Source organism: Arvicola amphibius, chromosome 13 (assembly GCF_903992535.2).
Source record: "Arvicola amphibius chromosome 13, mArvAmp1.2, whole genome shotgun sequence".
Classification (NCBI taxonomy): Eukaryota; Metazoa; Chordata; class Mammalia; order Rodentia; family Cricetidae; genus Arvicola; species Arvicola amphibius.
In genome coordinates this window covers 58,673,131-58,686,159 of record NC_052059.1, presented here as the reverse complement: position 1 = coordinate 58,686,159, position 13,029 = coordinate 58,673,131, and the positions used below count along the sequence as shown (strand labels likewise).

The 13,029-nt window shown below is 41.8% G+C and overlaps 1 gene segment (V, D, J or C); it reads right to left on the bottom strand.

The window, feature by feature from the left end:
• Positions 1–333: 333 nt before the first annotated feature.
• Positions 334–5,140, bottom strand: LOC121676969. The segment is given in 3 exon segments: positions 334–444; positions 4,564–4,889; positions 5,071–5,140. Coding segments are annotated over 3 exon segments (489 nt in total).
• Positions 5,141–13,029: the final 7,889 nt, after the last annotated feature.

Sequence of the window (13,029 nt, the reverse complement as noted above, 5' to 3'; positions counted from 1 at the left end):
TCCACAGGAGAAGAAAAGGCAAAGATACCATGAAGATTGATAAATATTAGATTTGAACAAGACCTCTTGATTAGAAGAGGTGATAGTTCATCAAACAGCTTGATCGTTCAATCTAAACTAATTTGTAAGACTAATAAATTACTTTCATTGATCAGTTATAATTTTTTAATTGTTAAAAGGTAATATTTTTTGTTGCCCAAAAACGTTCTGCTTAAACAAAGCCACATACCAAGCCTCATGATAGGATTGTGCCACTTCATACAAACTAAGGTTTTCCCCAGGCTCCCCAACCCTATATATATTTCTTATACTCTGGAATAAAGTTGAGCTGTTTCACCAAAAGCAGCCTTCTGGGGGCTGTCTCTGTTCATGCTCATGGGCCTCATACAAAGCATTCTGTTGCTGCTTCTGCCTCTTTGCCCTTGAGCACTGGGGGTCAACAGGCTGAAAAGGAAAAGGGGACCCCCACAGCAGTCCACCATATGTTTTGAGACAAGCTCTGTCACAGATACCAGAGTTTACTGACTAGTTTGCCAGCAAGTCCTGGGGTTCCTCCATCTATGGTTAAGTTCTTAGCTCACTGGCAGAAGGTTTTTCTAGCGTCCATGAGACCCTGAGTTGAATCCTGGAGAGGGAATGTATTTGTATATGTATCAGATTTATTGGGAAAATACAAAGATTATAAATATATTTGTACCCAAGAATAGGCCTTATAATGCAGAACCCAAAAGCTGAGCTATTAGCAGAAACATAATTTAACCACAGTGGTTGTTGACTTCAGCAACTTATTGTTAATAGTAAACAGGAAAGCTGAACAGAACAGAAAAGAATTAGACTTTAGAAACACTGTGAAGCAGGGATAATCCCCAGATGTCTAGTCAAGGATGTATTCTTCTTAAGCACGTAGAGGACACTCTTTGGAGTACATGAGGTTTTAATTCAGAAAAACTCCAAGGTTATTGTGGTGGTTTGTGTGAAAATGTCTCCCAACCCCCATACGTCCACAGGAATGGCACTATTAGGAGATGTGGCCTTGGTGTAGTAGATGTGGCCTTGATGGAGAAAATGTGTCACTGGGGAATGGGCTTTGATGTCCCAAGTGCTCAAGCCAGGCCCAGTGGCCTGTTGGTCCAGATGTGGAACTCTCAGCTACCTCTCAGGTACCGTGTCTGCCTGCAGACTGCCTGCTTCCCACTATGGCGACAATGGACTAGATCTCTGAACTGTATGCCAGCCTGAATGAAATGTTTTCCTTTATAAGAGTTTCCAAGGTCTCAGTGTTTTTTCACAGCAATAGAAACCTAACTAGGACATTGGTAGCAAAGACTGGGGTTCTGTCATAGGCCTGACTGTGCCCACCCCCCCTTTTTCTGAGAAATGAGGACTTTGAGACTTTGGATTAGGGAAGTAGTAGAATGCTTTAAGTAGCACTTAATGGGCCACACTAGTAGAAAATTCAAAGACAGTGATGCTGAGGGTGATTTGGATTGTGGGGTCCAGCTCAAGAGATTTCAGATGAGAAGAATATTCATATCTGGCCTAGAAACTATTCTTGTGATATTTTGGTTAAAAATGTGGCTGTTTTTTGCCCTTCTCCAAAAAGCCTGCAGGAGGCTAAATTGAAGAGTTATGAATTAACAGCTTTACCAGAGGAGGTTGCCAGACAGCCTACTATTGGCTCTGTTACTCGGTTATCAGAGGACATGATGATGCAAATCTACAATAAAGAGAAGCAAGCTGGAAAAGGTAAATACAAAATGTATAGTTTGAGAAGAAAAGGAGCACCAGGCAAAAGCTTAAAGAAAAGGCTGATGATAAATTAACAAAGGGGCGGGTAACCCTAGGACAAGACACCACCCAGCTAATATCCCAACTGTGAAAACGAATTAAAGAAAAGCTTGGTGGCAAATGCTTTTAATCCTAGCACTCTGGAGGCAGATGCAGGCAAATCTCTGAGTTAGAGGCCAGCCTGGTCTACAGAGCAATTTCCAGGACAGGCAAGCTTAGGCAGTGAAGAAAACTATCAATAACAGAAAAGTAGTTAAAATGTGTCTGAATCACTTCCTCAGCAAGCAGCAGAACTTGACAGCTTCGGCCACATTGTTCTGGCTTTAGAGTCAAGCATAAAAGAGGTTATGGAATCTCCCTTCATGACTAAGAAAGCTGCTGAGGCCAGGCGTGTGGCAGGGGCGTCCCTAAATGGAGGCCCAGAAAGGCCATTTTATAAAGTTGTGAAAGTAAAGCTTGGAATGCCTTGGAGACCCCAAGATGGTGGAGAAGCCATTGCCATGGAATATGTGTTAAAGAAAGCTGTTGACATGGAGTAGAACCTATTCAAGAGAAAGAGAGAAATGTGTCTGATCAACAAAATTCAAACAAGTTGCAGATCTGAATAGCACTTTGGTATCAGACATGGAGAGTCAGAGTTTGGAGTTTGCCCTGCTGGATTTTGGTCTTGTTTTGGTCCAGTATTTCTTCACTATGTTCTATCTCCTCCCCTTTAGAAAGGTAATTTATATTCTGTGTTTTATGTTGGCAGGATGTGATCTGTTTATTGATTTTTGAGTTTATAGGATATTACAGTTGAGAGAATGCCATGAGTCCCAGAAGAGACTTGAGACTTTTTAATGGAGTTGAGACAGGGATGGACTATAAATGGTGTTGTGGATTGAAAGAAAATGCCCCCAAAAGGGAGTTACACTATTAGAAGGTGTGTTTTCTCAGACTCCATATGGCCTTGTAGGAGGAAGTGTTTCACTATGGGGGTGGGATTTGTGGTCTCCTTTGCTCAAGCTACACCCAGTGAGACAGAGCACTTCCTGTTATCTGAAAATCAAGATGTAGGACTCTCAGCTTCTTCTCCAGTACCATGTCTGCCTGCAAACAACCATGTCACACCATGGTGACAATGGATTAGATCTCTGAACTGTATGCCAGCCTGAATGAAATGTTTGCCTTAACAACAGTTGCTGTGATCATGGATGGTATCCCTTCACAGCAGTAGAAACCCTAAGACAGGGAACTTTTGAAGTTGGACTGAAGGCATTTTTTTTTCATTCTGACTCTAAGCCTATGTGGCCAGGGAGTGGATTTGGGGGCTTAACTGAAAATGTCCTCATATGCTCATAGGTAGTGGCACTATTAGGAGGTGTGACTGTGGTCTTATTGTAATAAATTGGCCTCGATGGAGAAAGTGCCACTAGGGATGAGCTTTGAGGTTTCAAATGCTCTAGCCAAGTTCAGCGTCTCTTTTCCTGCTGCCTGCATAACCAGTTACAGAACTCTCAGCTACCTCTCCAGCACCATGTCTGCCTGTGTGCTGCCATGCTTCCTGTGATGATAATGGACTAGACCTCTAACCTGTAAATCATTCTCAATTTAATATTTTCCTTTATAAGAGTTGCCATGGTCATGGTGTCTCTTCATAGAAATAAAACAGATATGAACAGGACTTAGGTGGAGGGAAAATATGCCTTAAGTGTCACTCACATATGTTTAACAGAATAGAAATATTGGGGAATATTTTCCTTCGGCATCAGTAGGCCAGATACTCATGCTCATCATTGCTGGACCCACTGAATGTGCTTAAGACATCAATATTCACATCAGCATTACCTGGATGACTGCCTTTGCCTTTATTTCCTTTTGCTCCTTACCCTTAGGAGTTCAGGACACTGTGGCTTAAATGTTCACATTGCCCTTGTGGGCTTTTCCCTGTCTAGTTTGGCATGTCCACAATATCATCCTTGTTCAGCTCATGTTTGGGCAGTCATGTTGGTGACACTTTATGTGTTTGGCTTCTGATGCTGTTAAGAGATACAATCTCACAACAAACTTCCTGATTCTCTGGTTCTTGCAATTGTTTTGTCCCCTTTCCACACTTTTACCTGAGCCTAGTTGCAGGTGTGTTTTATAAATGTATCCACTGAGGTTGAGGTTCACAACTCTGCATTTTAATTAGTTGTGATTTTTTTTTTGTATTGTCTCCACCTGTTGCAAAGAGAAGTTTCTTTGATGATGGGTGAAGACTATACTTGTCTGCGGATATAAAAACAAATGTTTATAGATTGAGAGTACGATAAATAATTGGTTGTCCCAGTGAAAATGGTTAGCCCTGAAAACACACATAACATATATAAAAATAATATTATATAGACTGAACAGGTTGTATTTAGTTTGTATATATTCATGCACATATATATAAATTATACACACACTATTACTGAAAAAAGGTCATAAATCTGAAGCAGAAAGGAGAGGGTTTATGGGAGTATTTGGAGAGAGGAAATGAAAGGGGGAAATGTTGTTTATAATCTCAAAAGAAGTTCATGTTGATTCATTCCTCCCATTAGCTTCTCTGTTTCAAGTTGGACATTTGTGTTTCAGGAGGGAATATATATTGGGAAATGAAGATTAAGACCAAAGTCCTAAACCTATGAGTCTAAAAGCCTACCTGAGGATGAAACTCTGCCAATACTACAAAGAAACTCTGCCAATAATTGGACCAGACAGATGTTCTGTGGGGCATCCTGATGCCTTGTGACTGGGAAAGGCCACACCCACCCAGATGAAGGTTTGTGTACTGGCTGCAGGTGTGTGGGGAGCACTGTGGATCATAGCACAGAAATAAGTGCCTGAGTCTGTGGTCTGAGAGGAGGAAATGTACAAGGAGCTGCGGCGTTCCTGAGTGACTGTCGTGGACTTGAGTCTTCCTCTCTGCTTTGTTCCAGAAGGATTGTAAAACAGGGTGATGAGGGGTCCCCCAGGGCTTTGGTGAAACCACTGCATACTGTTCAAAACTGTGGAAAAGTTGCACTGCAGCTCTGCATTCTCTCCCTCCTGCAGAACCAAGGACACAGGGCTCTGCTTCACTTGTTGGCCTTTCACCCCTGATTAGAAACAGAGAAAGAGACACAGGTGGAGGTCACTGAGCATCCACAGAAATCTGAACCCCATCCCCATATCCTTTGAGAAGGTGGGAGCTCTTTAGGACTCCTGAGCTGCTTCCCCACCCCTCCATGTGCTGAGTAGAATCCTCTCTGTCCCCTGAATGTGGACAATCAGACTCACAGCAAACCTGGGTACACAGCAGCCCCAGCAGAGAGCACAGCAGCCTCTTCATGGTGCTTGTCTGACTGCTGGAGACAGAAGCAAGTAACCAAACCCTGGGCTGTGGTGTCAGGATTGCTGTTGAAGTGTCCCTCCTCCTGCAACCCATCAGCCCCACCCAGGAACCCTGCCAGACCATAAACAGTGCTATGTTTCCTTCCAACCTTCTGAGTCTGAAGCTCCTCCCAAACCAAAGCTGGCTGAGAGTCTGGGTGGAGCAAAGTAGGAGGCATTTTTAGATGACTCTGGAATTATAGGCAGTGTGAGTGACCTTTGAGGATCTTTCCCTCTTAAGGTGTCTTAATGTCTCAACTGGTGTAAGAAGTAACTGGAGAATATTAAAAAGGGAACAACTAAATAATCATGCCAGGAAATACATGTACGTTTCGAGTAAAGAATCTTTAGACTCTTTAGAGGAAGGTGGACTTCAATGAGTTGAAGGCCAGCCTGGTCTACAAAGTGTGTTTCAAGACAGCCAGAGGTGTTGCTGAGAGAAACCCTTCCTCAGAACACCCACCCCCAGTCTGAAAAGAATCTTTATCAAAGAGGAGGGCATTCCAAACATGCAAAGTAAAAAGCATCTAACTGTTTTTAGTCATTTCTTTTTCTTGGAATCGATGAAATATTTGCTGTGCTAAATACAACATTAAAAAGTATCTCTTACACTCTAAGAGACTGGAACTTTTGCTGGACCTCACTCAGAATTACTAAGGTTCCTTAAGACTTCAGTCTGCTATGCCAAAGTGTACTCAGCCTGTTTATTTACACTGCCTTTAAGAGAACAGTATAAGAACCAAACAAACTTGCCTTGGGTTCCACTGTAATCAAGCTTTACAACCTAAATGAATGCATAGCCTTAATCCTAAATTCTGTACACTTCCATGCTCCTGACCCAGAGTAAATCATATGTGCATGTATGTTATGGAGTAATTGCTAGAAACAGCAAACACGGGTTGAAATCAGTCTTATAAAATAATATCTGCCATAAATGTTAAAGACAACGTATAGAGGTTGTTAAATAATGTTTGTTTGCTTGTTATCTGGGTGACTAGGTATCTTTCAGTCATTGACTTATTCCTTAGTACAACTCTGTTAAAGATTTATGTAAACTCCCTCATCTCTTTCCCATGTGATGATTTCTGTGCTTTTCAATAAATATAGATCAGAGCCCTTTGTTGGAGACAAACCTACACAGACACAGAAACAAACAATATAAGACAGCATTCAGGGAGACACATTTAGACTCATACAACAGACAGATACAGAAGTCAAGGGAAGGGAGAAGCAGAGAATTCAAATCCAGGCTAGGACTTAAATAAAACCAAAGGGAGTGCTTTTTAACTTCTGTTTCTTAAGGTGACACTGAAACATTTTGGGTACTCTGAGGCTATTATTAATGCATTCAAATAATTATAACGTTTATTTTAGTAGGCACTCCCATTATAACAAAGGTTTGTGATAAGTTTGTTCGATTGTTAAATGACTGTATTGGAAGGAAGTGGACTGGGGAAAGCTAATGCAGGAGTGCTGCATACAGAGTGACTGGGGCAGCGGAGCTCCTGTGCTTTTGCACATGGAGATGCAGGGGACAATGCATTTGAGTTCATAACAACGAGGAATGCAGTTTGAAGATTTTATCATAAGGATGACTGCTTGAGAAATGAGACTTGTAATGAAAAGTAAACACAAATCTCCACAAAAATAGCTCACAGCCCCAACTTTATACCATCTCAGCCCATCACTGTCTCAAATTGTGTTAAAGCAACTAATGTCCTCCAGTTTGAAGAGAATCCTGAGGATAATTGAGGAAGAATTTTGACTCGGGTAAAAATGCTGTTCTTCTGGAATAAGATTGTTCCTTTGCAAAATGAGAAACAAATCCATGGCATCTCAGATCTATCCCATAGGAATGCAGCACTTGCTAAGATTCCACTTTCTCTGTACTGCTGCCTTCACAGAAACTGCCAACTCCCTGAGAGTCTGAGGCTGTGACCCTGGCCTCTTACTCTGCAAATCTCAGGTGGTTTATGTCCAGCTCTGCACACATGACTCAGGACAGAGGAGCACCCACCTCCCTCAGTCTCATCTCCAGGGGATCCTCAGGTGGAAAGAGTTTCTATCCTTCTGTACTCTGTCTGAAAGCTCTCCATGCCTGAGACAGGCTGGCTTCCTGGTGTGAGCTTCAGGAGGCACTGGAGTCTCAGGTGAGAGTGTTGCATATGCAGAGGTGAGGACCCTGAGGGACAAGAGATGAGTAGCTGTCCCTCAGCTCCAGAGCAGCTGCTGCAGATGCACAGAGGCAGCCATCAGGCTGGGGCACCAGCTGGGCTCTGCATCCTCCTGCAGCAACAGTGCTGTGCGGGCAGCTCAGCTGAAAGAAGGTCTCTGGTCAGAGCGAAACAGCACAGCGTTCTTTCTGGGGATGAGGCTCTAAGCAGAGTGACAGTGAGCAGCAGGGCTGCTCTGAGCCTCGGGAAGGCTCACCAATGTGAACAAGAAGCAGCTCACTCTTCCTGGAGATTCCTGGGAAGTGAATACAGCCTGGGGAGTGGGAGAGGTAGACAGAGGGATTTAGAAACTTTCTCCATTATTGAACTATTAGATATTGTCAGTCTTGGCAATAGGCCTGTGTCTGAGATTCTTTCTGTCACTACCTAATATGTGTTCAGTCAAAGCCAGTGTTTACATAGTGGAGAAATTAGGTTTTGATGTCTTTGATCTAATCTGCATCAAAGTCCTTTTCCCGTTAGAGAGCAGTGCCCCCTAGGGGCCAAACAGAAATACAACTTCACAGTCGGAGTGTGTTGCTTTCTCATATATCATCTTTCTGCCTTTCTAGAATTGACCTTCAAAGGTTGGTGATCATACACAAAGCAAGACCCGTGCTTTCTAAGGCATGAAATTTGTGACCTTTCCAAAAAGAAGAGTAAAAAGTTGTAAACAGAAAATGGACACAAACTGTTTTAGTTTGGGACAATTACAACACCTTTACATGTTTTAAAGGAAACTGTTAGAAACCAGTTTCCGGAAAATCACATGCTATTTTACAGCTAACATCTGAATGACATAATCAAACAGCACCATGAGTGCACAGTTTGATGGATGCTGTGAGGACTAAAGACCGCATTTCCTTTTTCTCTCCACAGCAAACATGACAAATGTGTTGCTGTAAGAAGAGCCAGCTAGGGAGTACTGAGTCAAAATCAATTGTAAAAATGTCTCAAGAAAAATCACATGCTTAGATGGCCTTCTACAGATAACCATTTCAATAAACTCAAAGTCAAAGCCATTGTGTGTTAGACCAATTAGAGATGTAATTATTTATGCAGAATCGTGCTGTCTTTCTTATGAAATGTAACCTAATCCCAGGAGTGGCACCTGTCATAGTCTAGGTCCTTCCAAAAGGCGACCATGCACTGCATGCCCACCAGGGGGCAGGCATTCTGATCATCACTTTCTAATTCCACTACTCAACTTAGTGTCCTCATTCTTTGGAGGTAGTTTGAATGTTACAATTATAGCAAAAATGCATATATTTGGTGCTCTATAAAAAGATGGCATCCTAAGCCTTAACGCCTAGTGTTCAACGTGACAATCTTGTGCCAAAGTAAGAACACAAAGCACAGAGTCCTCTTTAGACAGATCAGGCTACACTGTGTGGCAGCAGTGAGAGCAGAAAAGAACACAGAAGCAGTTAGAGAGGAGAGATACAGATTCCAACACTGTAAACTGGCTGGAAATAAACCATGCCTCTGAGTTAAGTCACTAGCAGCCACAGTGTAAAATAGCTGTAGCTAAAGGCTGTGAAATCTTAGTGGTCACATCTAAGAGTACAATGAATGGATTGTGAATCATATGAATTAACCCAACCCAATAATTCACCTTAGCCAGGTCCAAAATATGATTATGTTCACTATATTTTAAACTAACAAATAAAAATTAAATTTGAGAGAAATGTAGATATGAAAATACATCAAAATATCTTACTTTTTGAGAACAATGCAGCACTTTAGACCACACGATCACATTTCTAGGTTCTTCTCAGACCTTGGACCTGTTTGAGTCAAGAGTCTGAAGCATATGCTCAATTAAGCTCACCTTAAATTTTCTTTGATAATAGGAAATATTCTGGATTGCTTATCACCTTCATGTTCCAAAAAGAATACCTTAATCCATAAAACATTATCTTTCACTTCCTTTTTCCATAGTTTCTTTGTTGATTCTTTGAGAATTTCACATCATGCATCCTAATTCTGCTCATCTCCCAGTCTCCCCATATCCTCCCCTCACTCCTGCAGCACCCTCCCCTAAAGAAAATTCTCGAAAATCATGCCAAACTAAATCAAACAAAAACAAGCAAACAAATAAAACAAAACTAACAAAACAAAAGCCCTTTCCACTGCTTCTTCTTTTCCACCTCTCCAATACCTCCTCATCTGTCCTGCGGCATTGGGAGCCATGGTGTGTCATGCAGTACACCCTTTGTCCAGTTGTCTTTATTTGCATTTTTCATTCCAATGTCCTGTTCAAGGCCTCTTGTCCACCATCTCTAGTACACCATTATCACTGGACCCTCACCAAAACTCCTTTTGGATATCCCACAGCTGCTAGGAGTCATGGAGATCCTGTGGGTGTCTTTCCCAAGGAACAGTTCCTTCATGAGCTCCAGCAGATCCTAGGTGAGGTAGATGGTAATGGGTCAACTCAAGGCCTGGTTGTGGGCCTGGGTGGTACCTGAGATGGTCAGTATGGGCCACTGGGGCTGCCCACCTCAGGCAAGGGGTGGAGCCAGCTCCCTTACTTCCATGCCATCAAGGTCAGATATCTTTCACCTGTGGTACCAGAGTCGGGGCCATCTCTCCTGAATGCAGTCAGAGGGAATATAGCTCTCCCATGAGGGTTGGGACCACCTCTTTTGCTGCAGTGTCCATTGAGAAACAAGATCAGATTTCCTGGGGCCAGTGAAGAGCAGGGCTGGCTCAGTATGGCCCTCTGATTTCATCACACATGGTTTCTATGTCTCTGTTAGGGGATACATGCCATAGATATCAACATAGTCCCCAGATGCAGCAGGACCATGAACTAAGGCATAGGTTCTTGGCAGCAGCTGGGGTCTGGACAACATCCTGTTTCTGGGTGAAAGCACAGGCCACTCAAATCAGGATGTCCATGACTTTTGTGGTGGCAAGGTCCCCAGACACCTACAAAGCCACAGGTTGTAGCCCAACCTTGGACTTCTGTTGGACTTTTGGTGGCAACATGGTCCTTGCAGTTCAACATAGATCTGGCTGCCATGGGACTGACCATAGACCCAGACATGGTCCATGGCAACAGCCTGGTCTAGATGTTACCATTGCCCCAGGTGGCAGTGCAGGGCACTCGGATCAGCAAGGCCCAAGTGACAGCATGACCATCCAACAATAACAGGTATTCCTTTGCCTTCTCTATTGCATAAAGGATAGCCTCTTATAGTTATTTATTTAAAAGATTGTTTCTTCACTATACCTTTACAAAAAAAGATAGAGAAAAATTTGGCTTCACAGTGGCTACTTATAATAATTCTCAGCCTGATAAAAGATATCAATGGAAGATTCTCCCACAAGGAAATGTTAAATAGCACCCCTATGCCAATATTTTATAAGGTCAACATAGGTGGAATGATACATAAACAATTTCCTGGATCTATAGTTTTACCATTACATGGATGACATTTTGCTGATTCAAATGTAGATACTTTAAAAATAATGTTTGAATTGCATTTCCCTGATTGCTAAGGAGGTTGAGCATGCCCTTAAGTGTCTTTTGGCCATTCGAACTTCTTGTGTTGAGAATTCTCTGTTGAGTTCAGTGCCCCATTTTTTAATTGGGTTCATTAACATTTTAAAGTCTAGTCTCTTGAGTTCCTTATATATTTTGGAGCATCGACTTTGTCTGTTGTGGGGTTGGTGAAGATCTTTTCCCAGTCAGTAGGCTGCCTTTTTGTCTTAGTGACAGTGTCCTTTGCTTTACAGAAGCTGCTCAGCTTCAGGAGGTCCCATTTATTCAATGTTGCCCTTAATGTCTGTGCTGCTGGGGCTATACGTAGGAAGCAGTCTCCTGTGCCCAAATGTTGTAGAGTACTTCCACTTTCTCCTCTAACAGGTTCAGTGTGTTCAGTTGATATTGAGGTCTTTATCCATTTGGACTTGAGTTTTGTGCATGGTGATAGACACGATCTACTTTCATTCTTCTACAGGTTGACATCCAGTTATGCCAGCACCATTTGTTGAAGATGCTTCTTTCTTCCATTGTGTGCTTTTAGCTCCTTTATCAAAAATCAGGTGTTCATAGGTTTGTGGGGTTAAGATCTGGGTCTTCTATTCGATTCCATTGGTCGACTTCCCTATTTTTATGCCAATACCAAGCTGTTTTCATATACTGTAGCTCTGTAATAGAGTTTTGAAGTCAGGGATGGTAATGCCTCCAGAAGTTCCTTTATTGTATAAGATTGTTTTGGCTATCCTGGGTTTCTTGTTCTTCCATATAAAGTTGATTATTGTCCTCCCAAGATCTGTGAAGAATTTTGATGGGATCTTTAAGGGGATTGCATTAAATCTATAGATTGCCTTTGGTAGTATTGCCATTTTTACTATGTTGATCCTCCCAATCCAAGAGCAAGGGAGATCCTTCCATTTTCTGGTATCCTCTTCAATTTCTTTCTTCAAAGACTTAAAGTTCTTGTCAAATAGGTCTTTCACTTCCTTGGTTAGAGTTACCCCAAGATATTTTATGCTATTTGTGGCTATCGTGAAAGGTGAAGCTTCTCTGATTTCTTTCTCTGCTTCCTTATCCTTTGTATATAGGAGGGCGACTGATTTTTTGGAGTTGATCTTGTGACCTGCCACGATACTAAAGGAGTTTATCAGCTGTAGGAGTTCTTTGGTGGAGTTTTTGGGGTCGCTTATGTACACTATCATATCATCTGCAAATAATGAAAGTTTAACTTCTTCCTTTCCAATTCGAATCCCCTTGATCCCCTTGTTTTGTCTTATTGCTATTGCTAGAACTTCAAGTACTATATTGAAGAGATAAGGAGAGAGTGGACAGCCTTGTCGCGTTCCTGAATTTAGTGGGATGGCCTTGAGTTTCTCTCCATTTAATTTGATGTTAGCTGTCAGCTTGCTGTAAATAGCCTTTATTATATTTAGGAATGACCCCTGTATCCCTAATCTCTCCAGACCTTTCATAAAGGGGTGCTAAATTTTGGTCAAATGCTTTTTCTGCATCTAATGAGATGTCATATGGTTTTATCCTTCAGTTATTTATATGATGGATTACATTGATAGATTTTCGTATGTTGAACCAGCCCTGCATCTCTGGGATGAAGCCTACTTGATCATAGTGGATAATTTTTCTAATGTGTTCTTGGATTCTGTTTGCCAGTATTTTATTGAGAATTTTGCATCGATGTTCATGAGTGAGATTGGCCTGTAATTTCTTTCTTGTTAAGTCTTTGTGTGGTTTAGGTATCAGGGTAATTGTAGCTTCATAAAAGGAATTTGGGCAATGACTATTCTGTTTTCTATATTATGAAATACCTTAAGGAGTATAGGTATTAGGTCTTCTTGGAAGTTCTGGTAGAATTCTGGCATTGAACCCATCAGGTCCTGGGCTCTTTTTGGTAGGGAGGTTGTGATAACAGTTCCAATTCTTCGCGACTAACAGGACTATTTAGAAGAGCATTTTACCTGGTCCTGGTTTAACTTTGGTACATGGTACTTATCTAAAAAAGTTGTCCATTCTTTTACTTTTCCAATTTTGTGGAATACAGGCTGTTGTAGTAAGATCTAATGATTCTCTGGATTTCCTCTGTGTCTGTGGTTATGTCCCCTTTTTTCATTTCTGATCTTATTAATCTGTGTGTTCTCTCTCTGCCGTTGA